At 45.5% G+C, this 22,604-nt stretch overlaps 1 protein-coding gene across 3 annotated transcripts in view; it reads right to left on the reverse strand.

Moving 5' to 3' along the window:
* The window catches only part of LOC147606006 (uncharacterized), a 93,151-nt gene that overhangs the window by 17,203 nt on the left and 53,344 nt on the right, over window positions 1-22,604 (reverse strand). For all 3 annotated transcript variants that reach the window (XM_086792953.1, XM_086792952.1, XM_086792954.1), the window contains 2 exons: window positions 1,933-2,007; window positions 1,697-1,795 (listed from right to left, as the gene is read on the reverse strand). In XM_086792953.1, coding sequence (XP_086649079.1) covers window positions 1,697-1,795; window positions 1,933-2,007 — 174 coding nt within the window. The remainder of the gene's footprint in view (window positions 1-1,696; window positions 1,796-1,932; window positions 2,008-22,604) is intronic.

A 22,604-nucleotide genomic window follows, 5' to 3' on the forward strand; every position in this document is an offset into this window, starting at 1 on the left:
ATCCGTAAGGGCTGTCTGGAAATTACAGCTCACACACATTGATGTGTGTGGTCCCATGAGGACACCATCACTTGGGAAGCATCTTTATTCTGTGACCTTCATTGATGATTACTCCAGATATGTTGGGTGTACCCTTTAAAAGCAAAATCTGAGGTGTTTATGTGTTTTCAGCATTATGTAACAAGAGCTAAAAATGAAACACGTTGCAAAGTGCAAACCCTCCGCTTAAATCGAGGAGGGGAATAAATGTCAGACACATTCAAAGCAGATTTGGCAGAGAAAAGCATTATAGACATCAGATTGAGGGGGGGAATACATGTCAGATACATTCAAAGCATATTTCAGCAGAGAAAGGCTGTAAAATAAAATGCACAATGCCATTCGCACCACCGCACAATGGTGTGGCAGAAAAAAGAACACACGCCATTAACGAAGATGGCTAGATGTATGGTCAAAGGTAAGGGCATGCATCACGAGTTTTGGATGGAGGCTATCATGTGTGTAGCACATGTTTTGAACAGGTGCCCTACAAAAGCTGTAAAAACCATTACTCCATTTGAGGCTTTGAGGCCTAGTCTGACAGAAAGCCTAAGGTTGGCTATCTCTAGACTTTTGATTGCCTTGCATATCTGCATAGCTAAGAGGCAAGTTGGATGACAAGGCAATTAAATGCATATTTGTGGGCTGCAGTAGTGGTAGCAAGGGATACCATCTCTACAATCCATGCAATCAAAGGATCTTTGAAAGTAGAGATGTTGTATTTGCTGAAAATTCAGCACAACCACTCGCTAAATTAATTAGACGTTACATTGAGACAATTGTTATGTGACTAGTAGTGGCAAATGTACACGAGCTTTGAAGATTTTCAACGCTGATTGTGTTTTACCTCTAACAGATGCTACGCAAGTAGATTGGGTGTTTTGTTGGACCCTGAGAGAGCACGCCAGGTTTAAGAAGCTCAAGGTACTTGTATCTTTTGCCGGTTCTCCAATTGCCAGATTTTAAGTTTGCGATGCTAGCAGAGGTGGACTTGGAGTAGTACTGTAGCAGCATGGACACCCAATTGCCTATGAAAGCCGGAAGCCCCGAGGTGCCGAGTTGCGGTATTCCAGGTATGATCAAGAGTTGCTCGCAGATGTGCACACCCTTAGCAAGTGACGGCACTATTTGATTGGTGTTGAGTTCGAGATCCATAGAAATCATCAATCACTGAGGTATTTACTCACGCTGTTCCAGTAAGATTTGATCTCCAGATTGACAATGTATCTGGTGTTAGATGCCAACCCTATTAACCAAAGGTTGGACAACCTAAGGTTAATAGGATGTGCTAACACAGGATCACCTAAAGCTGAAGGTTAGACTTAAAAGCTAACCCAAGATAAAGGTCAAGGCTTACCTGGACCATGAGAAAGGAGACCAGCTTTAGCAGAGACCCACAACCACTTGTGACAAAGAATGGGCACACCAACAGGCATTCAATGGCTTGGCAGAGCAATTGGAATCTCATGATGGTGCCACAATAGCACACCACCCAGCTCAATCAAATGCAGCAAGGACAATCCCTTCAACAAATTCTGATGTATGGTGACTCAAGGATAAACAAACACTTTTTAACCAGATCAAGCTTCAATTCTTCTACACCAGGTGTTCACTGTTGATATAAGGGATCAGATCTTTTAGCAGAGATTATACTTACATAAATGCCTTTGTGTCAAAATAGACACTATTATTCGCAGTATATGCCAGACCTCTGTCAATAATTTTCTGGATGTAAAGGATAATATCTTCAATGTACCTGAAAGTACAAAAAGTACACCAAGTGGACAATGCATTGGCATTTGAATATATCATGAAACTACAGGTCAGATGAAAAACTTGAATATATGTCAAATAACAAAGTTAACAATATCCCTTATAGTCCTTGATACCTACTCGGTAACCCTTGTAAGTACATCTGGAGGCTTGACCCCCAAAACCTGCATGTCGTCAAAAAAGTCTTTTTCATACCTGCACCAACAGTGTTTACATGAGCTTTACTAAACGGCATGACATGTTCCCACATTTAAACAGACCTGTCCATGGCGATGCGTGATGCCAACCACAGAAACGGTCATTAGATTACCAGCACAGGAAATGGAAATCAAGGCAATGTTCCCAAAGCTGAAGTAGAAGATACAGCATGAAATGACTAAGAAAGACGGACAAATGGGAACTATGAGTTGAAGTAGCAGAGTCCAGACACCAGACTACACCTAGCACTAGTAGATCTATAGTCTGAAATACAAATGTCGTGAGAAGAAAGAAATCCTAGAAGGCTTCAAAAAACTAATACAACATCTCTAAATCCTGATTTATCTGGACTGAAAGGACTCACGATTCAAACATCATCCCACCTCCTCAGTTTCATCACCCTCCTCTGATATTTCTGTCTTTATGTCGCAGGAAGATATTATGTCAACATTGGTAGCCTCAATCTTTGTAGCTGCAGTACTCATTTAAGCTGATCTACGGATGCATGTGGCCTATGCAAGAATCTCTCGTATATCTTTCACTTTTTGTATGTCGATCTTGTGGACATTCACCTAGTGCAGCTCAATGGGATTACCTGGCTGCTCAATCAGGCAAAGGTCACAATAGCAATAAACCAATTGTTCTAATTGAGCAGTGGACAATCTTCTTTGTATGGAAGAGGGCCAATGTGCTCCAATTCCTCACAAGGACAAGAGCTACAATTCTATGGGAGGACTCGCAATGCAAGGAGTTTCTATCATTAAGAGAGCAGAAAACTTTGTAAGTAGTAAGCATAGTTGTTGTCGTACGCCGTACGACACAATCGTAGGGTACGATATCGCACGATATCGTACGGTACCGAAAGGTTCAAAACATCGTTTTTCCCCCCCCAATTTTTAACATTCTTTTTTTGAAAAAAAATGGCCATTTTTGGTGCTCTCAAACTCAAGCTCTCCTCTCTTGGGCCTTGGCAGTTGCAAGGTGCCCAACTCCAAGTCTCCAAGCAGACCTACGTGCGGCACGGTTCCGGTAGTTCTTCAGCCGCTCTTGAAGATGAGGATGCTCCCCTTGGCTTCTCACATGAGGTCAGAGAGCCCAAGTTTGATGAGGACGGCAACCTCCTTAGCAATGGCAACTTCAGTGAGAGCTCGGAGGCGCCTTCTTCTCCTATAGATGATCTCAACGAGAACTCCGTTAGTGATGCCTTCTCCATCTAGGTCCTAGGATTTAGATTCTAGCCTCCGCCCTCTTGTCCATTTTTTTTGTACTTGCACCTAGCGTGCATTGCAACGATCTTACAATCTAGCCGCACTTAGTACTCTGCTTTATACTTTTGTTTATAGCTTGTTTTTAATGGAATTTTGGCTTGTAACAACCTTTGAGCTCTCTATCCTTTCAAATTGATAATCTATAAATTTATAAGTGTTTTTTTTAACGTACTTTACCGTATTGTGTTCCAAAATTATGACCATACACCAACAACTATGGTAGTAAGTACTATGCAACTTGCAAGTACTCTAGTTAAAGAGTATGTAGTAAACAAGTGAAAACTAACCAATAATGGCAATTGGCTCTCTCATAAGTGCAATGGATCTCCCAAAGGCAAGTCGACTATGATGTGGATGCATGTACCACAAAGAAATCTATGATGGCTCTCTGGGAGGTGTCGGGTCAGGGATGGGCTTGTCTCTCAACGCTTGCCTTAGCACTACAACCATGTGTCACCTGAGCTTCTTCAAGTATATGCCAAGTATCTCTAATCCTCATACTGTATCACCCATGCGAGTGGCCTGAATCCCTCTTAGAAAAGGCAGTGGAATCTCCCCCGTATATCTCGTAAAAAGCCGGACAAAGATATATAATGGGCTCATCCTCTAACACTCGTGGATGAGGACCATTATATGTTTTTCTACCAAAGTACATTCCAACCTCTGATCCTCATACCCTATGAGTGGCCCAAATCCCTCTCAAAAAAGGCAGTGGAATCTTCAACATATATCTCGTAATAAGCCAAACAGAAAAACATATAATGGGCCTAATCCTCTAACACTCTCGTGGTGCATACTCCGGCATCTACATCTCCTCACCTTTTGTGGGATATCCTCGGCTCTACAAGTCTCTACTATGAGGTGGTGGGAGGATACCCCAAGACGGCCAATCACGATACGCATAGCATGTGACGTTTTGTACCACAAAATCTCAATGAATCCATCCTCAGAGAGTCTCAAGAAGTGATCTTCGTATAACTCACATTTCTTACCAATATCTGATGGCGACACCCATGTTTGATGTATGTGTAGTCCAAGTAGATCTAGCTGTATGATCTAATTGAGCTCATGTCATCAGAGGTTGAGGTAGGGGGGAATTTAGGCTGTACTGAAATGGAGGGAAATAGTCCATCTTCATGCCATGTGGATGAAACCACTCAACCACCAGTGAATACCATGCGTATAATGTCAAGTGGTAGAGAAGGCTTACTCCTGATCATGCATAGCAACATCATCACCTGTAGCCTCTCTATGGTCCTCCACTAATCCTTCCCTAGGCTTGGCCCTCAAAAGACTACACCATACATAGCTACTAGTCGTACTAAAGCGTCAACGAGCTCACACTTAGTACGGGTCTCCTGAAAATGTTCCTAGAAACACACTCTCCGTACCAAGCTCCTGGAAGTGTGCCTAGAAACACTCTCTCCAAACGAGCTAGAGAGGCATGCCCCCTCACTAGACAGTCGCTAGCACCCGTGATCATGAAAAACTGGGGCCTTTGAAAGTGACTCCAAGGCATACATACTTATACAAATCCTCCATTGGGGCCTCTTTGTATACGAAAGATAATGGTGAGGTGACCAAATAAAATGTGTTGAAGGCCATAACTTTGGTTTGCCCAAATTAATCGTAAGGTCTCTCCCCCTGCAAAATTTCTCCAATGGAGCCACATGTTTCTACAAGCCCTAAATTGAATCTAAGATCAAGACAATGTCGTTATCATATAGCAATATGGGCACTACTCTCTCGGCCAATGGCGAGCCTCTACCTCTGAAACTATCCACAAATACTGCAATCTCATCAATATATGGGTGAGAGTGGGCAACCATGCTTGACCCCAATAGTGCTACATGTGTCTCTTGAGAGGCCCACACGTGCACATACTCGGCCAAGTACGGCATCATACGCTCCCATCACACCCCAAATCATCTCAATGGTTGTCGAGGCTCCCGCAAGCGTCCTATCAAGCGAAAGTAAGGGCCTTGCCAAAATCCACAATGCAAACGTCTCTTCCCCCACCTCATCTCCTCTATGATAGCCTGTACTGTAAATCTTTCGTATAGCGAAGAGAAGTTTCTCACGAAGCATGCATGTGGCCATCTGGACAACCTGTCATATATAACACTCATACATAGCCCCCATCTCCAAGAAGTGTCTACCATATATTGTTGCCTTCTGCACATCTTGGTTGACCCTCTGAAGGCCCATAGCAAATCAAGTCAATCTATGAAAACATAATGGCATCTCCCTTGAAGTAATACACCCGTACTTATTCCATGTTCAAGAATTAGTCTCCCAACAACAAGTAGACTTCTCCTTGTTGGGAGCCTTTGCAATATCTCCAAAGAATAGTACATATGGGGACCCCCCTATGACACACATCACCCTACGTACACATGGCTAGCTTGTAGGAGTCAGGCAGCAAGCGTGAGAGCAATCGGGGAGCGAGCACGGTAGACTGGCCAACGCATGTGCTACATGGTAGATGATGACATGGCACTATCACGTAGCAAGTGGAGCAAAGCACGCCGACAGTTCTAGTACACAAGCTGACCAACAGCAATATACCTCTATATATAGGTATATTGAAAAACGCCGTAAGCATCTCCATTCCCCTCAACGCTAGAGTCCTCAAAGCATTTCTCTACAAGCAAGAAAGTCAAGAAGGATCTGTAGAGCATGATTGTGTGCTAACGCCTTCGTGCACAAGCACCCCTTATGCAAATACTTCTTTCTTGTACAAAATATAGGCAATAGTTTAGGACTCTTGTGTATATTGTGTATGTTTTTGTTGCACTCTTTTCTATCTCTAAAAACCCCAGCACATAGGCACAAGTGTTCTACAATTTTTTCTCGCACCCGTGTGCGTCGACTGCTTGGATAGGGCTTGGATAGGGTAGAGCCCCTAGCAGGTTTGGGAAAAGTGACTAGAAAGTTGTTATGCATCCCGCACAGCTTGCAAATTTACTTCAAGGCCTCAAAACAAGCATGGAGGCCGCCATCATTCTTTATACCTCATTTTTGGTAACTTGTTATGCATCCCGCGCAGCTTGTAGATTCACTTTGAGGTCTTCAAGGCCGTGTCTAACCGTCTCGACACAATAGAGTCGACATACCAAGTGCATGGTGTTCTGGATTTGGAGGTCTCTACTGAGGCTCGTGCTTCTTAACATAGGCATGACAATTCCAAGAACGAAGTGCCAAATTTTCTCGAGGAGGGTTTTCCACTCAATTGGATGTAGCAAGGATGTATTGATGGACGAGCTTCGCTCCCAGTCTACCAATCTGTAGCAAAAATACTTGCGAAAGCGTGTTTTGCAATTAGAGCCTAATCTGACTTAAACCCATGCACAACAAATTGCTTCTTCTTCATGCTCGATACACAATAAAGAGAGATGACCTAATCTACCATGTATTATTAACATGAAGTACAAGCTAACCCCATGCTCGATATCCTTGATGGTCCCCTTCCCCTACCGAGGGTTAGCTCCATAGGTTGTATGATGATGATGGTCCCACTTTGTATCATATGGATTGGATTTGACATTCCAAGCTCATAACTCTAGTTTTTGTTTTCTTTTGTACCATGATGAGATTACATGGACACTATTGCATCACTTTTGGTCTCATAGACCCACTGGGTCTTTTGAAGACATTTAATACAACTCTGTCTCTCAAACGAGCTATGGCATGCGCACCAGCTCCCATGGTATGAGATTACTTGCGCACAAGCTTTTGCCTGCTAGATGTTGGACGCAAAAACCAGCCACCATGCCTCACTAATCACGGAGCTAGAGGCCCAAGTCGCCACCCTTAAAGTGAAAAATGAGACCTTGAGGGCACGTACTCAATTCGAAGAAGGAGAAATTCAGCCATCCCTCCCTCAATGATGAGCTAAATACACTTAGAGAGAAAATGAAGACCCTCCAAGAACAAGATGAGAAGAAGGCAAACGAGGCAGCCACATGGGCCGAGATGATTAAGAAGACACAAAAACAAGTGGAAGAAGCGGGCAGCTGAATTGAGGTTGCCAAGAAGCAACGGAACCCACCATCATTACCAAACATCATCAATGACACACTCGAACAGAAGAACAGAAGGAAGATTAGGGCATTCAATGTGAGAGTGGTCGGATGGAAGGAAAAAGCCTTGCCGAAAGAGGATGCCATAGCGCTATGCAAAAAGATGGAAATCTCTGATACCCCCTTCGTCGAGGCGTGGAGGGTGGGCAAAGACACCATCAAGGAACGCGCACTCATCCTCAAGTTTACAGGGTTGGAGACGAGGCAAGAATCCCTTACCAAAGGCGGACACTAAAAGGAGAAAAGACTTACCTCGAAGACAATCTCACGCTAGCACAGGTGACACACAGGACGGAGTGCATGCCACACATCTTGGATGCACCAAAAGGCAGGGAAATGGGCAGTGTACAGCGGTGATCATCACCGAGCCGCATGCCTAATGAAAGTGTGAGACCTATGTGAAGGGAGAAGAATTAGGGTTTCGTGTGGGAGACATACACAGAGAAGAAGGGAGAGAGAGAGAGTTGTGGGGATAAGTCAACTCATCAAGTGTGAGTGTGTGACTCCCCTATCACACATGTATATTTGCACTAGTACACACAGTGCACTTAGTACATTAAAAGTACTAAGTGTACTGTGTACTATAACTTATGGGCTTGTACACACTACAAGGGTGGGCATAATGCCTTTACCCCAACAACCTCCCACTTAAAGGCAAAGTGCCCTTAAGTAAAGGAAAAGAAAAAATCAGCATGTACATGATAATATACAAGGCCATATCAAGGCTGAAACTGGCCTCATCCTAGAAACCACTCCCACTGCAAATGCAATGTCCGGCCTGGTAGCAACCATGGCATACATGAGACTGCCACAAGCTGAAGCGTACGGAATCTTGGCCATATCAGCCCTGTCTCTATCCGACTGTGGGCTGTCCATAGCACTGAGTTTCACATATGGAGGCAAAGGAGTACTAGTCTTCTTCCCTCCGTCCATATTGAATCTCTGCAAAACTTTGCCAATGTATTCCTTCTGAGACAAATACAACACATGCTGATTTCTGTCCCGAAGTATCCACATATCCAAAATGTGATTTGCATCACCCAAATCCTTCATATCAAAGGTCTGATGCAGCCTCTTCTTCAAGGCATCCATCTCTTTACAAGATTTCCCGGCAATCAACATGTCATCAACATACAAGATGAGGATCAATAGACTGCCATCCAAAGCTTTCTTGGTGTATAAGCAGTGATCTATGTCACTCCTCCTGAAATTCTGGGATTTCATGAATGTATCAAATTTATGATACCATTCCCTTGGTGCCTGTTTGAGCCCATAAAGACTCTTTTTCAGCTTGCATACAAGCTTCTGCTTTCCATTCACTGCATAACCCTCTGGCTGTTGCATATATATCTCCTCATGGAGATCACCGTGAAGAAAAGCAGTCTTCACATCCATCTGAATCAAATCCAGATCATCATGAGCAACCAAAGCTAATACAGCTCTAAGTGTGGTCATCTTGACCACTGGAAAGAAGATCTCATCAAAGTCCACACCATATTCTTGCATGAAGCCCTTAGCCACTAACCTGGCTTTGTATCTTGGCTTTGCATCAAGTGCAACTTTGAGTCTATAAACCCACTTGCAAGACAAAACCTTCTTGCCTGTAGGCAAATGCACCAACTTCCATGTTCCATTTTTGTGCAGAGAATCCATCTCTGACTTCATAGCACGCTCCCAAAGAGCCTTGTTTGCCCTCTGTAAAGCCTCCTTAGAACAAGAGGGCTCCCCACAGTCAGTCAGTATCAAGTAGTCAACCCCTGGAACAAACCTGTCAGGGGCTCTGGAGGGTCTTGTGGACCTCTGTACCCAATGACCATCATTTGCAGGTTGCTGTCCAATCTGCATATCACCTATTGGTGGCTCATGTTCCATGCCATAAGGCTGAAAGATCATGCCTGGTATCTCCTCTAACTGTGGGATATCCATAGGGATATCTTCTGCCATCTCTGGCTGTCCATTTGGACCATTTTTAGCACCATTTAAGGGCTGGTTTTGTTGCTGTAATGGCTGATTTACAGCCCTTTGTTGTTGTCCATGATGTCCATCATCATCAAAGATGACTCTGCCAGGCTCCTGTTGCCTTGGAGGCTCCTTATACATGCATGTTTCATCAAAACGAGACAATTGCTCCATTCCTTTGACACTCATGTGTCCCAACCGGCTATGCCACATAGAAATTTCTGGCAGCTCGGTTGCATTTACATTAGCATGGTGACAAACACCTGCATGCATGAAGTAAAGAGTGTCCACCTTAGAGCCTCTGGCAACAACCAGTGAGCCCTTACTAATCTTCCACTTTCCACGACCAAATGTGGTAACATAATCAGCATCATCAAGCTGTCCAGTAGAAAGCAGGTTCTTCTTGATCTCAGGCACATGCCTGACATCATGGAGCATAAGTTGTGAGCCATCTGAAAACACAAGCCTCACATCACCTCTGCCAAGAATCTTGCATGCATGGTTGTCACCCAAATAAACTACTCCTTCATTGCTAGCAGTATACCTGACAAACAAGTCTGTGTAACCTGTGACATGAAAGGAGGCACCTGAATCAATGATCCATGAGTGCATACCATGACTATCTCCTGCAAGAAGTGAATGGGCATCAAGTGAAGACGTGACTAGGACTTCATCCTCACTGTCACCTGCATGTGACACATTGACTTCTTCAATCTTGACTCCACTTTTGCCCTTTGGCTTTGCATCTTTGGCTTCATCTTTGTCTTTGTCCTTTCCTTTGCCCTTTTCCTTTTGATCATTCTTCCATTTGTAGCATTGCTTTTTGATGTGTCCCTTCTTGCCACAATAATAGCATTCCAAGTCCTTTTTGGAGCAGGACTTGCTCCTTCCCCGTTCTTGGCTTTTACCCCTTTGCTGGGATCTCCCACGTGCATTCATTGCATTGGTTTGAATTGCTAGTGGCTGTCCTGAATGTGTCCCAACTCTCTGGCAAAGTGCATAAGAGAAAGGTGGCTTTGAACTCATCGTCCATTGCCAACTTTAGATTGATGACCTGGCTGACAACACCATTAAACTCATTTAGATGGGCTGTCATAGACGCCCCTTCCTTCATTTGAAGACCTATGAGTTTCTTCAACCAATACACTTTGCTTGAGGCACTTTGCTGGGCATACAAGTCCTGCAACCTTTGCCACGTTCCCCAAGCTGTCTTCTCTTCACGTATGCTGAAAAGTAAAGAGTCTGACACAGACAACATGATGGTAGATCTTGCCAGCTCATCCATATCTTCCCACTCTTCAGCAGTAAGAGAAGCGGGCATTACACCCCTTTCTTTGATGGGCTTGTGCTGCTTCTTCTGGAGCAACAACACATTATAGCACTGGGTTTGCCAAATGTCATAATTATGTAAGCCTTTAAGCTTCTTGATGTGAAGCAATGAAGAGCTCTCACCTGTGGTTGCCATAGCAATATGCAACCTGTCACAGTCAATGCCTGACTCCCTGCAAGATGTGCAAACACTGCACCAAAAGCACACAAAGTGCTCACAGTTGTTCTCCCAAAGTTTATCTCCCACTGCGGAAGCACGAATGCAACTCTACTCCCACTGTATGTGATAAAATCACCAAAATCTGGTTGCTGCAGATTTAGGACAGCACCTTAAATGTGCTCTGTTCCCCTTCCAAAGTACTGTACAGCAGTACTAAGTGCTCACCAATGATGTACCAAACCTGTACCGGCAAGTACAGCAGCTGAAAATGAACCTTTTCCTCACTCAAATCAAAGTACAGCCATGCCAAAACTTGTACAAAGTTGTACCAAATCTGTACCAGCAAGTACAGTAGCAATAAATGCTCTCCTGGCTGTCCAAATGAGTGAAAATCAGACTTTTACAGTCCCCACCACTGCATACAACAGTCCCGAACAGAAATTGGGCAAAAGCCCCTTGACTGCAAGTGGATTTCTGAGGATTCAAGGCATAAAAGTCTTGCCTGCTGCTTTGCCAAGCTCAACAAGCATAAAATCTTGAAAAGCCCCTTGATTCAAGATCAATTTCTGATCATACATGGTACATTAATGCACATGAAGGCATCCAGAGTCTTCACAATGCTACCCCCTGGCCACATATACATCCAATACATAAAAGCCCCTTGATTTACAGGCACATTGAGTGCTTGACAGGCATCAACACATTGCCCAAAGCATCAAATGCCAGTGCCTGCATGCAAATTAACCCAATTGGCACAAAAGCCCTTTGATTTGCACTCCAATTTCCTGCAATTTTGCCCCAAATGTGAGATTGCTCACATCATACAGCATGTATGAATGCCCAATGGCACAATTACATCAAAAGCCCCAAATTTTGACATCCAATTTCTTGCTGCAAATTGATCCTGAATGTGACCAATGTCACCCAATTTTGCCAATTTTGTCAAAATTTGAGCAATTTGGCACCTGTACCTGCTCAATTGATGATTGTACCTGCTCAATTGCAAATCCCCAAAAAAAATGAAGCAAATACCTTTGAAATCAGATGATTTCTGTTGCAGAAAAGGGGGGGAGCATCAAATTTGCTGATTCGTGAAGGAGCTGTTGTTGCTGCTTCTATGCAGGTATTGAGAGGGCTACTGTAGGTGTCTTGGCCAACAACCTTCTTGCTCACTGCCTGTAGTCAGACCTACACACAACTGTGTTTGCTACTGACCACAGTCGACCTGGTAGCATACCTACCAACGTCGCTTACAGTTGGCCAAGCTTGCAACGCCTGTAGTGCCCAGCGATGACACGCCTGCGCACCTGTACTGCCCAACGCTGACACGCCTGCGCACCTGTACTGCCCAGCGCACCTGTACTGCCGAACGGGTTGAGCCTCTGCACTCGTTTTGTTACGCCTTGTGGCTAGCCTTGTTTGTTGCCACCGCCTCTTACTGTCTTGCAGCGCCCAACACGACAGCAAGCTCTCCTCTGCTCGTGCCAAGCTCAAGCCTCCATAGCCGAGCTTCTTCTTTGCGATGAAGACGACTCTGCACACCCGCACACACGGACACAACCGTGGCTCTGATACCAGTTGAAGGGAGAAGAATTAGGGTTTCATGTGGGAGACATACACAGAGAAGAAGGGGGAGAGAGAGAGTTGTGGGGATAAGTCAACTCATCAAGTGTGAGTGTGTGACTCCCCTATCACACATGTATATTTGCACTAGTACACATAGTGCACTTAGTATATTAAAAGTACTAAGTGTACTATGTACTATAACTTATGGGCTTGTACACACTACAATGGTGGGCATAATGCCTTTACCCCAACACTATGAGACCAACTAGAGATTTCATTTTGGAACTGCAATGGTACCTTGAGGACAGATGCAAGTCTGTTCGAGGAGACATTGAGAAATGAAATGAAATGAAATGAAATGTTATATTAACGTCTTCAAAAGGCCATAATGACCTATGAGACCAAAAGTTACATCATGGTGGATTTGATACAATGTCTGGATAAAAAAACCCAGAAAATGAAAAATAAAGATGATACTACTGGCACCTAGAAAATGAAACTGGAACTGGAATATAGTGAGGGGAGGGTACGCTATGGAGGTGAGTGGAATATAGTGAGGGGATACAATATCATGTGGGACGGAGGGGTACACTATGGAGGTGCCTCCATCTCATAATATGTGCCGCATCGGACACTGGCGGATCTCCTCAATATCCTCTGTGGTCAACACCCTGACTGGTGTGTCCGGCATGCCTCGCAAGAATAATCCGAATCTGCCGCTGCAACCTCCGTCTATGCTGGGATGCCCTCCTCCGTAGTCGTGGGCGTCTGAACCACCCAAGCTCAGTCGCACGATCAATCAGTGTACCCCTGGTGTGGGCGGTATCCATGTCCTGCTGCTGCTGTGGTCCATCTGGCGCAGTGATGGCTGGACTAAAGAAATCTGTAATGTGCCTCTAAGTCTGGCTCTCTGTGCGCCTAAGCAGGCTATCTCTATGTCTCCGCAGCTCCAGCAAGAACAATCCCAAACACCTCTGGTCCTCGTACCCCATGACTCTAGAAAGTGGTCCAAAACCCTCTCTGAATAAACAGTGGAAACGACCACGTATCTCATAGTATGCAGTACAATGGCATATATAATGCAGCTCTGTCTCTGGCTCCCCATGGCATACTCGGCATATCCTGGCCTCAGCTGGTATACCTCTATATCGGCCAATCTCAATCTCAAGCTGGTGTGAGGATGTGCGAATCTGACCAATAGCGCATCGTACTGCATGAGACAAGTGTACATCCATGTAACTGGGTCTGATCACAAAACCATCTGCTGTGAGCTGAAGAAAATGCTCTCTGTAGAAAGCCATCTTCGTGCCCAGCTCCTCAGTCGGCTGTATCCATGTCCTCCTAATGTCCAGCTGAACTAAATCCTGACGGATGAGTCTGGTAATCTCTGTCCGTGTGAGACTGAGAAGGGTGCCTCCAGAGAATACTGGAAGGGAGGCAATCTGTCCATGCTAAAACCATGTGCCTGGAACCAAGATGTCATCTGTCCATACCAACAAGCCGTGTCTCCCTGTAAAGCTAACTGTCGGGAGGACTCCAGGGCGAGGCGTGCATATCTGTCTCGGGGGAGATCCCACAAGCCATCTATGTAGGAGACTGATCTCGTAAGAGCCTCGATCACCAGAGGGGCAGCCGCCAGCTCTGCTCGAATAATCTCATGAGGTACCACGGCCTTGGCTCTAATAATCCTAGCAATCATAGATACCAAAGGCCTCTCCATACCTCTCCACCCGCCTGCGCTGTGATGGCCCACTGAAGGTCCCCATATCTGCACTCCATAAAGCATAGCTGATGTCACTAGAGTGTCAAAAAGCCAAAGTTTCGTTCGAGGTTCCTGAAACTGAACCTGCGAACACATCCTCTCCAAACCACCCAGGGCTGCATGTGCTCTAGTCAATCTAGTCTCTGCTGCTCTCCTCATCGAAAACACTGGCCCACTGAATACTACCCCAAGATATGTATATGCATCTGTATACTCCACAATCTCCTGCCCATATGTAAATGTGGGAGCTGATCGCCTAACCCACTGTGGCGTGGTGTTAAACACCATAACCTTGGTTTTGCCAAGGTTGACAGACAATCCACTATCATGTGCAAACTCATGTAAAGCATCCAGATGACGCTGCATACCCTCAGGGGAGTCAGAGATCAACACAATATCATCAGCATATAACAATAGTGGGATCCATGTACCTGCTAGCTGGGCTCCTCTGTTGCCCGTACTTGTTCCTTGATAACCTTGAGCTCTTCTATCATGGATGGCTGAATTTCACCTTCTTCAAGTCCACCATTTGCCTTGGCCTCTGCAAGCTCCCTCTGAAGAGCTGAAATTACGCCTTTGAGCGTGTTGACTTCCCTGTGAAGGTCTTTGACTTCCGCTATGAGGTCCTCCTTCTCCTCTTTCCACCGCTTACCCTCATTGAATACCATTTGGAGAAAGTTGGCTTTCTCCTTCCACCATCCCTCCATCTCTGCCTTCCATTCCTTCATTTCCTTTTCCACATTTGTTATCCTGTTGTTTGTGACCATAAAGGTCGCCTTCGTCGGGTTGCGCAAGGGGGAAGCCATGGAAGAACCGAGAGAGAGAGAGAGAGTTATGCTGCTGCCTTGGGGGCTTGAGCAAGGGTGGGTGGGGAAAGGGGCGCAAACAGCCTAACGGATAGATAGACTGGCCATTGCCAGCAGAACTGTGCGGCGTACAGAACAGCAGGTGGGAGGGGGAAGCGAAGCAGGCGGCGTTAACAGGGCGGCGGAAACGAGCAGGGCGAACAGCAGGTGGCAGCGGCGAGCAGGGGGGACAGCATGCGGGAGGGAAGGCGGCGGCGGCGGCGGTGAGCAGGGAGAGAGAGAGAGAGAGAGAGAGAGAGAGAGAGAGAGAGAGAGAGAGAGAGAGAGAGACTTGGTCTTATACACAAAGACACATCAGTTCTAGGGGAGTTGGCTTCCAAAGGTGAGAGGATACAGATGGGAATCTTTTCACCGCCCATAGCCACGCCCAGCAACGGGTACCCAAGGGTCGGGAGGGATGACTTTTGTAACTATTTGGCCCTCCAAGCTCTATTTCACATGATGAAATCCATGCCCGGACACCAAACAGGTGGAAGAAGACATGGGGACACGGTCCATAAGGTTTGATTAAGAAAAAGCACCATTCTTGGTCAAAAAGGTGAGAGGATATAGATGGGATTCTTTTCACCGCCCATAGCCACGCACAGCAAGGGGTACCCAAGGGTCGGGAGAGGTGGCTTTTGTAACTATTTGGCCCTCCAAGCTCTATTTCACATGATGAAATCCATGCCCGGACACCAGACAGGTGGAAGAAGACATGGGGATAGGGTCCATAAGGTTTGATAAAGAAAAAGCATCATTCTTGGTCAAAAAGCAAGAAAAAGCAAAAAGTCAAACAGGGTTGACCGTAATCCTAAAAACTACTTTTTGGAGGTTTTTATCGCCCAAAAACCATTAAACACGCTTTATATCAGTTTTCTTGCCAGAAAGAGCTTTTCCATGGTTTTCTTCATCGACAAGGTTGTGGAGATTACTCATGGGAACTTGGACTACTTGAACTTGGATATGAACTTAGACATAGAGCTTGGACATGGAACATAGAGCTTGGACATGAAGCATAGACATGGAGAACTTGGACATAGAGCTTGGGCATGGAACTTGGACATAAACATGGAACTTAGACATATAGCTTGGACATAGATCTGGACTTGGATTGATCTGGACTTGGTTTTGGATTTGATTTGGACTTGGAACTTGGACTTGGATTCATTGGATTTGGATTTGGTACTAGCTCGGTGAGAGATACTTGTGGGTCGTCCCTGTGGTGTGCTTGGCATCAGAGATCTTGTGCCTAGACATCGACATTGACTTGGATATCCTACATCGGTATATCTGTTTGTTTTATATTCATTGATTATATCGATCCTGGCCAACAAGCCCGTGGATTGTTCTTGAATAAATTCCTGAAAGGAGGCGGAACTTGTTCCCCACTCAATGTGGTGTACTGTGCAAGATCCCTATTCCCTTCTCTCGCTCTCCCCTCTCTATATCTTTATCTCTTGGACACGTGGTTGAGTCTGTCACGGCACGCCCCACTGGGTTTACAGCTTTACCATACAAGGAGGAGCTTCAGCATATGACACAGGTGGTCGGGCGGGATGAGGCTGCACGGTTTTTGTGGGTGAGGATCCAGACAGAGAGGGCCCGGGACATCTACCTTGCAGTGTGCTATTTTGCACCCTCCACTTCTACCCATGGAGAGTGTAACTCGCAGCGGCGGTGCCCGGGGGACTAGGGCCTTTGACACACTTGTTGATACCATCAATGCATATTAAAACATTTAAACATGGCCACAACCTTAACACATATCCATCATCACTTTGCATAAAACATAAAGCTGGACAAAACATCCACAAATGCTGAAAAATGGATCTTGCACATGTGACACCGCATAGAGGCCGGAATGGGCCGACCCCCCCCCCTTGGAGTATTTTATTACCCAAGGAGAATAATATCATGTACAAGCTTTGAGGGCCTTACTCTCCCCACGGGAGATGCCGGATTATCCATATACAAATGCCATAACACAGCCTAACACGAGGCAACCAAGCCGGAACATAGGCTGTAGAAATGCTGAGCCAACAATATAATCCATATACCTCCGTGTGGGTACTGATTCTTCCCCAAAAACCACGGGTCTTCATGCAATAGAGAGGGTACAGCAAGTACAACTCTCCATTCAGCCGGTACAGCAGGTACAATGGCTGGTACAACAAGTACAATGGCTGGTACAGCAGGTACAGTGGCTGGTATAGCCGGTACGGTGGCTGGTACAGCAGGTACAGCAAGTACAGAAGCTGGTGCAGCAAGTACAGTGGCTGGTACAGCAAGTACAATGGCTGGTACAGCCGGTATGGTGGCTGGTACAGCAGGTACAGCAAGTACAAATGCTGGTACAACACATACAATGGCTAGAAATCATAATAAATGATTGAATACCCTTGCCTTCAGTATTTCTTCACGATGGAAGCCTCCAAAACGGTCCCATACAGCCGGTATTCTTCGTGGGCAGCCTTCAAGTGAGAGAGAAAGAGAGTAGCCATCATTAGAGAAGCCTTCAACGGTGGTAGAGGCTAGTGTGCAGCAAGAGAGCCTCCATTAATGAAGAGAGAGGGCTCCAATTTATAGATTTAGGCCTCCCATGAGCTAAAATGGCAAGAGAAGGCTACAATGACAAGTGTGAGGCCACTTGTCTCACTTTGATCCTTTTTCTAACAAGTGTCAGGCCACTTGTCTCACTTTGGTCCACTTTCTTGCCACATGTCCCAATCTAAGAGATGGGTCCTTCCATAATCTTTACCTCTAAAAATATCCCAAATGGTAGACATTCTGTCATAGGCACTTTGCCAACTCTTGGTATCTGCTCAATTCCAGATGTAATGACGCGAACAGAATTTCCATCGGAGTCGGGCCAAAAATAGCAACTCTCCTAAATTTTAGGAGTGTGGTCCTTTGTATTCTAGGATAATCCCCCATTCCCAAAGCTTGTACTTTCCAAATATTTAAGCATCCTGGAGTCCACCAGACCCCTTTTCAGACTGGGAAATGTCCAGGCTGGTGACATCCTCCCCAACTTCTTAAAAGTTGTCCGCAACTTTAAGCTTCAAGCCATATATTCAAGATATAATCATGTCCCATCGATTGGGCGAGACGAGACAGTCTCAAAAATCCAATATAACTGAAGAATCCATGTCCCAAAGAAATGGGCGAGACTAAATAAGTCTCCATAATACCAATATCAAAATCATGTCCCAAGATAAATGGGCAAGACAAAAACAATCCCATAAGTCCAGATATCATAATCCATGTCCCAAGATAAATGGGCGAGACAAAACAGTCCCATAAGTCCAGATATCATAATCATGTCTCTCTGTCCATACTCTAAGTTGAATCCAACTCCAAGAAGCAATTACTCGTTCCCCAATCCCCAGTGTCACGTCAAACGCATGCTACTCTCCACTGGCTTCCATGCTTACATATGCAAAGACCAGGCAGAGAAATAGAAGACCGATTGACCGTGCACGCGGATGTAGAACGTCCACTGGATCTGAGCGCAGACGTCAAGTCCCCAGCATACCACATTCCAGTCTACTGACACTTGGCGTAGACATAGTCTCCTGCCAAGAAGGTGTCAGTCCACATGACCCTTGGTATAGACATAAGTCCCCTACCAACTAGGCATCATGTCCACTCTTACCACTTGCACTCCGTGTTGGTACTCTGAACACACACCTTGGAGGAGAGGTGGACTCAAGTGTGTAACATAAAATAAGAATCACTCACAGGCATAGATAGTTTATAGGCATATCTGCTACACATAGTTCATAGGCATTTCGACCACCAGTAGTTTTACATGCATTTCGGCCGCCAATAGAAATCCTCGATCCATGAGATAACCATGACTTCCATAAAATCAATGCATCCCAAATAAAGGGAGCCAAAAGCATAATCCATCTCAATAAAGGGAGCCATGAAAAGAATTCATCCCATTAAAGGGAGCCATAAACAATGTTTCCCTGAAACCATCTCAAGGCAAACAACAACACCTTTCTCCTTGCATAGCTATACAAGGGTTAGTGAACATCAAAAACACTTCATAGTAAATAGCAAAAGCACCAACTTTGCAAACTCAAAGTATACTTAGCTGTTCTTTGCCAGGTTGGTCATGAAGCCAACAGAAATATCTCGTCACCATATCCTTAAGATATCTTGAGATATATCTCCATATAGCTTGCCTGTAAGCTTGATAATATAATCCACAATATCCATATGGAAAGAGTGCTAAACGTGTGCACATAAAGCCAACTCCATACTTCCAAGATAAATTTTGTGAATTCATAAATCCTTAGACCAAGCTGTCTATTGCTCATGCTCTTGCTTCATAGGCTCTGAAGTGGCTGGCCATGCTTAATAGCAATGATGGTAAGTGTGGTCCCCACTCCAGATCTTTTCTCTTCCTTATTGATAGAAGGAAGCCTTCGCTTCCAAGAAAGCCTATGCTCTGATACCAATGTAACTCGCAGCGGCGGTGCCCGGGGGACTAGGGCCTTTGACACACTTGTTGATACCATCAATGCATATTAAAACATTTAAACATGGCCACAGCCTTAACACATATCCATCATCACTTTGCATAAAACATAAAGCTGGACAAAACATCCACAAATGCTGAAAAATGGATCTTGCACATGTGACACCGCATAGAGGCCGGAATGGGCCGACCCCCCCCCCTTGGAGTATTTTATTACCCAAGGAGAATAATATCATGTACAAGCTTTGAGGGCCTTACTCTCCCCACGGGAGATGCCGGATTATCCATATACAAATGCCATAACACAGCCTAACACGAGGCAACCAAGCCGGAACATAGGCTGTAGAAATGCTGAGCCAACAATATAATCCATATACCTCCGTGTGGGTACTGATTCTTCCCCAAAAACCACGGGTCTTCATGCAATAGAGAGGGTACAGCAAGTACAACTCTCCATTCAGCCGGTACAGCAGGTACAATGGCTGGTACAACAAGTACAATGGCTGGTACAGCAGGTACAGTGGCTGGTATAGCCGGTACGGTGGCTGGTACAGCAGGTACAGCAAGTACAGAAGCTGGTGCAGCAAGTACAGTGGCTGGTACAGCAAGTACAATGGCTGGTACAGCCGGTATGGTGGCTGGTACAGCAGGTACAGCAAGTACAAATGCTGGTACAACACATACAATGGCTAGAAATCATAATAAATGATTGAATACCCTTGCCTTCAGTATTTCTTCACGATGGAAGCCTCCAAAACGGTCCCATACAGCCGGTATTCTTCGTGGGCAGCCTTCAAGTGAGAGAGAAAGAGAGTAGCCATCATTAGAGAAGCCTTCAACGGTGGTAGAGGCTAGTGTGCAGCAAGAGAGCCTCCATTAATGAAGAGAGAGGGCTCCAATTTATAGATTTAGGCCTCCCATGAGCTAAAATGGCAAGAGAAGGCTACAATGACAAGTGTGAGGCCACTTGTCTCACTTTGATCCTTTTTCTAACAAGTGTCAGGCCACTTGTCTCACTTTGGTCCACTTTCTTGCCACATGTCCCAATCTAAGAGATGGGTCCTTCCATAATCTTTACCTCTAAAAATATCCCAAATGGTAGACATTCTGTCATAGGCACTTTGCCAACTCTTGGTATCTGCTCAATTCCAGATGTAATGACGCGAACAGAATTTCCATCGGAGTCGGGCCAAAAATAGCAACTCTCCTAAATTTTAGGAGTGTGGTCCTTTGTATTCTAGGATAATCCCCCATTCCCAAAGCTTGTACTTTCCAAATATTTAAGCATCCTGGAGTCCACCAGACCCCTTTTCAGACTGGGAAATGTCCAGGCTGGTGACAGAGAGTCCCCATACCTGCCCCTTTATGATGACACTATGAAGTTTTCTAGTCTAGGGGACATCCTCTTGGCTAGAGACTTCAATGCCCGCACCGCATGTGCATAGGCTTGAGCAAGAGCTATACCAGCTATTTCTTGGGAGGGACTGTAAGGAGGCCTGGAGGATCTTCCACGATCATCGCTTGCCGGCTCCGATTACTTCACCCGACACTTGGCACACCTATGCCACCTCTCTCTACCATGCCCCCCAGCAGCCACCTCTCCCCCATCCACCCGAACCTCCTCTTCCTTCTTTCACCTGAGCATGGTAAGAGATGCTATTGGCAGGATGCAAACTCGGAGAGCACAGGATCATGATGGACTCCTCACCGAGCATTTCTCTCATGCTAGGGACACGCTAGCCCCTTTGCTAGATCACATGTTTAACAGGGCTCTATGTGAGGGCTTCCCCGCCAGCTGGTCATCACCTATCTTGAAAGCAGGTGACCCCATGGACCCTAGCAACTACATGACTATCATGATTGGTCAACCTTGGCCAAGATTTATGGTTCGATTTTGGAGCATGAGTAGAGACTCAAAGCACCTCGGCACAGCAAGCTTCAGGAGAGGGCACTCCACACTAGATCATATCTTCACAATATGGGGGATCATTGAGGAGGGGAGCGCTCACGGGCATCGGATATGCTGCTGCTTTGTGGATTTCCACAAAGCTTTTTATATCGTCCCACGGGCCAAACTAATGAGGAGACTGCTTTTTCCCAACACAACCTTGGGTATTACTACCAAAAAGAGTTTATGTTCTACTTACCACTATGAGCATCTGTCTCAGATGAGGCCAAAACAAGCATGCCACTCCTCCTAAACCATGCAACCCTGTAGTGGTGCGTATCTATTCTCTTAAGGCTGATTTCCATGTATAGCCCACCACCTTGGGTAGCCCTCTCGGCGCTTTGATGAGTTTCAGGAGTAAAAGGTAATATCTCTATCTGTATAAGTCGCCACAAAGCCTCGTGTCCGACCATAGAGTTCCGTTGCATTTCAATATCGCAAGTTGCCATCCCTCAATGCATCTATTGTCACATAGACCCGTGCCATCATGTGGGGCGCTTATCCATGATGATGACCTTGCCATCCCAATATTGCCCAAGTGGCTACTTGCCTTGCCTCCATCACCTAGGCCATCCTGAAACCGGCCTTCAATAGACCAAAGGACGGTGCAAAACAAACCGGCACACCAAACCCTTCAACACCTTCGAAGACCTAGAAAAGGAAAACAAATAAGGGGAGCTAGAGTGCTCCTGCAAACATTATACGAACACCGATTGGCCCCAAAACGCAATGGCGCCCCTTGCAGTATTTCTTTAATTGATTATAAGAGCTTTGATTACAATAAGGCTGGAAACTCAACTGTCATAGTACAACTCCTGAAGCCTGCAAAGACCCTGCATCATGGCTTTATATTCACTCGACATCCACAAACAATTCCAGCTATTGTTCACATCCCAAAGACTCTTTCACATGAGTCCAGTACACAGAAGCTTTCTCCCTCGGTCAAGGCTGCCAAAACCATCCATAGCCTCTCACCCTATGGACAGCATCACACCCTGATACATCCAGTGCTCTTGCATCACAACAAAGACTCCAAATTGATTCCCAAAAGAACTCGCATCACACCACACCATACCATACAGTCGACACACCTATACCATCCCTCTCTGCTGTCCAAGGGTACTATCCTTCTCAGTCATGGATTCCCCAACCCCTATCCAATCAACAGCAAGGCTGTACGAAA

The sequence above is a fragment of the Cibotium barometz genome, chromosome 58, assembly GCF_041138505.1.
Source record: "Cibotium barometz isolate CiBa-2024 chromosome 58, ASM4113850v1, whole genome shotgun sequence".
NCBI classification, from domain to species: Eukaryota; Viridiplantae; Streptophyta; class Polypodiopsida; order Cyatheales; family Cibotiaceae; genus Cibotium; species Cibotium barometz.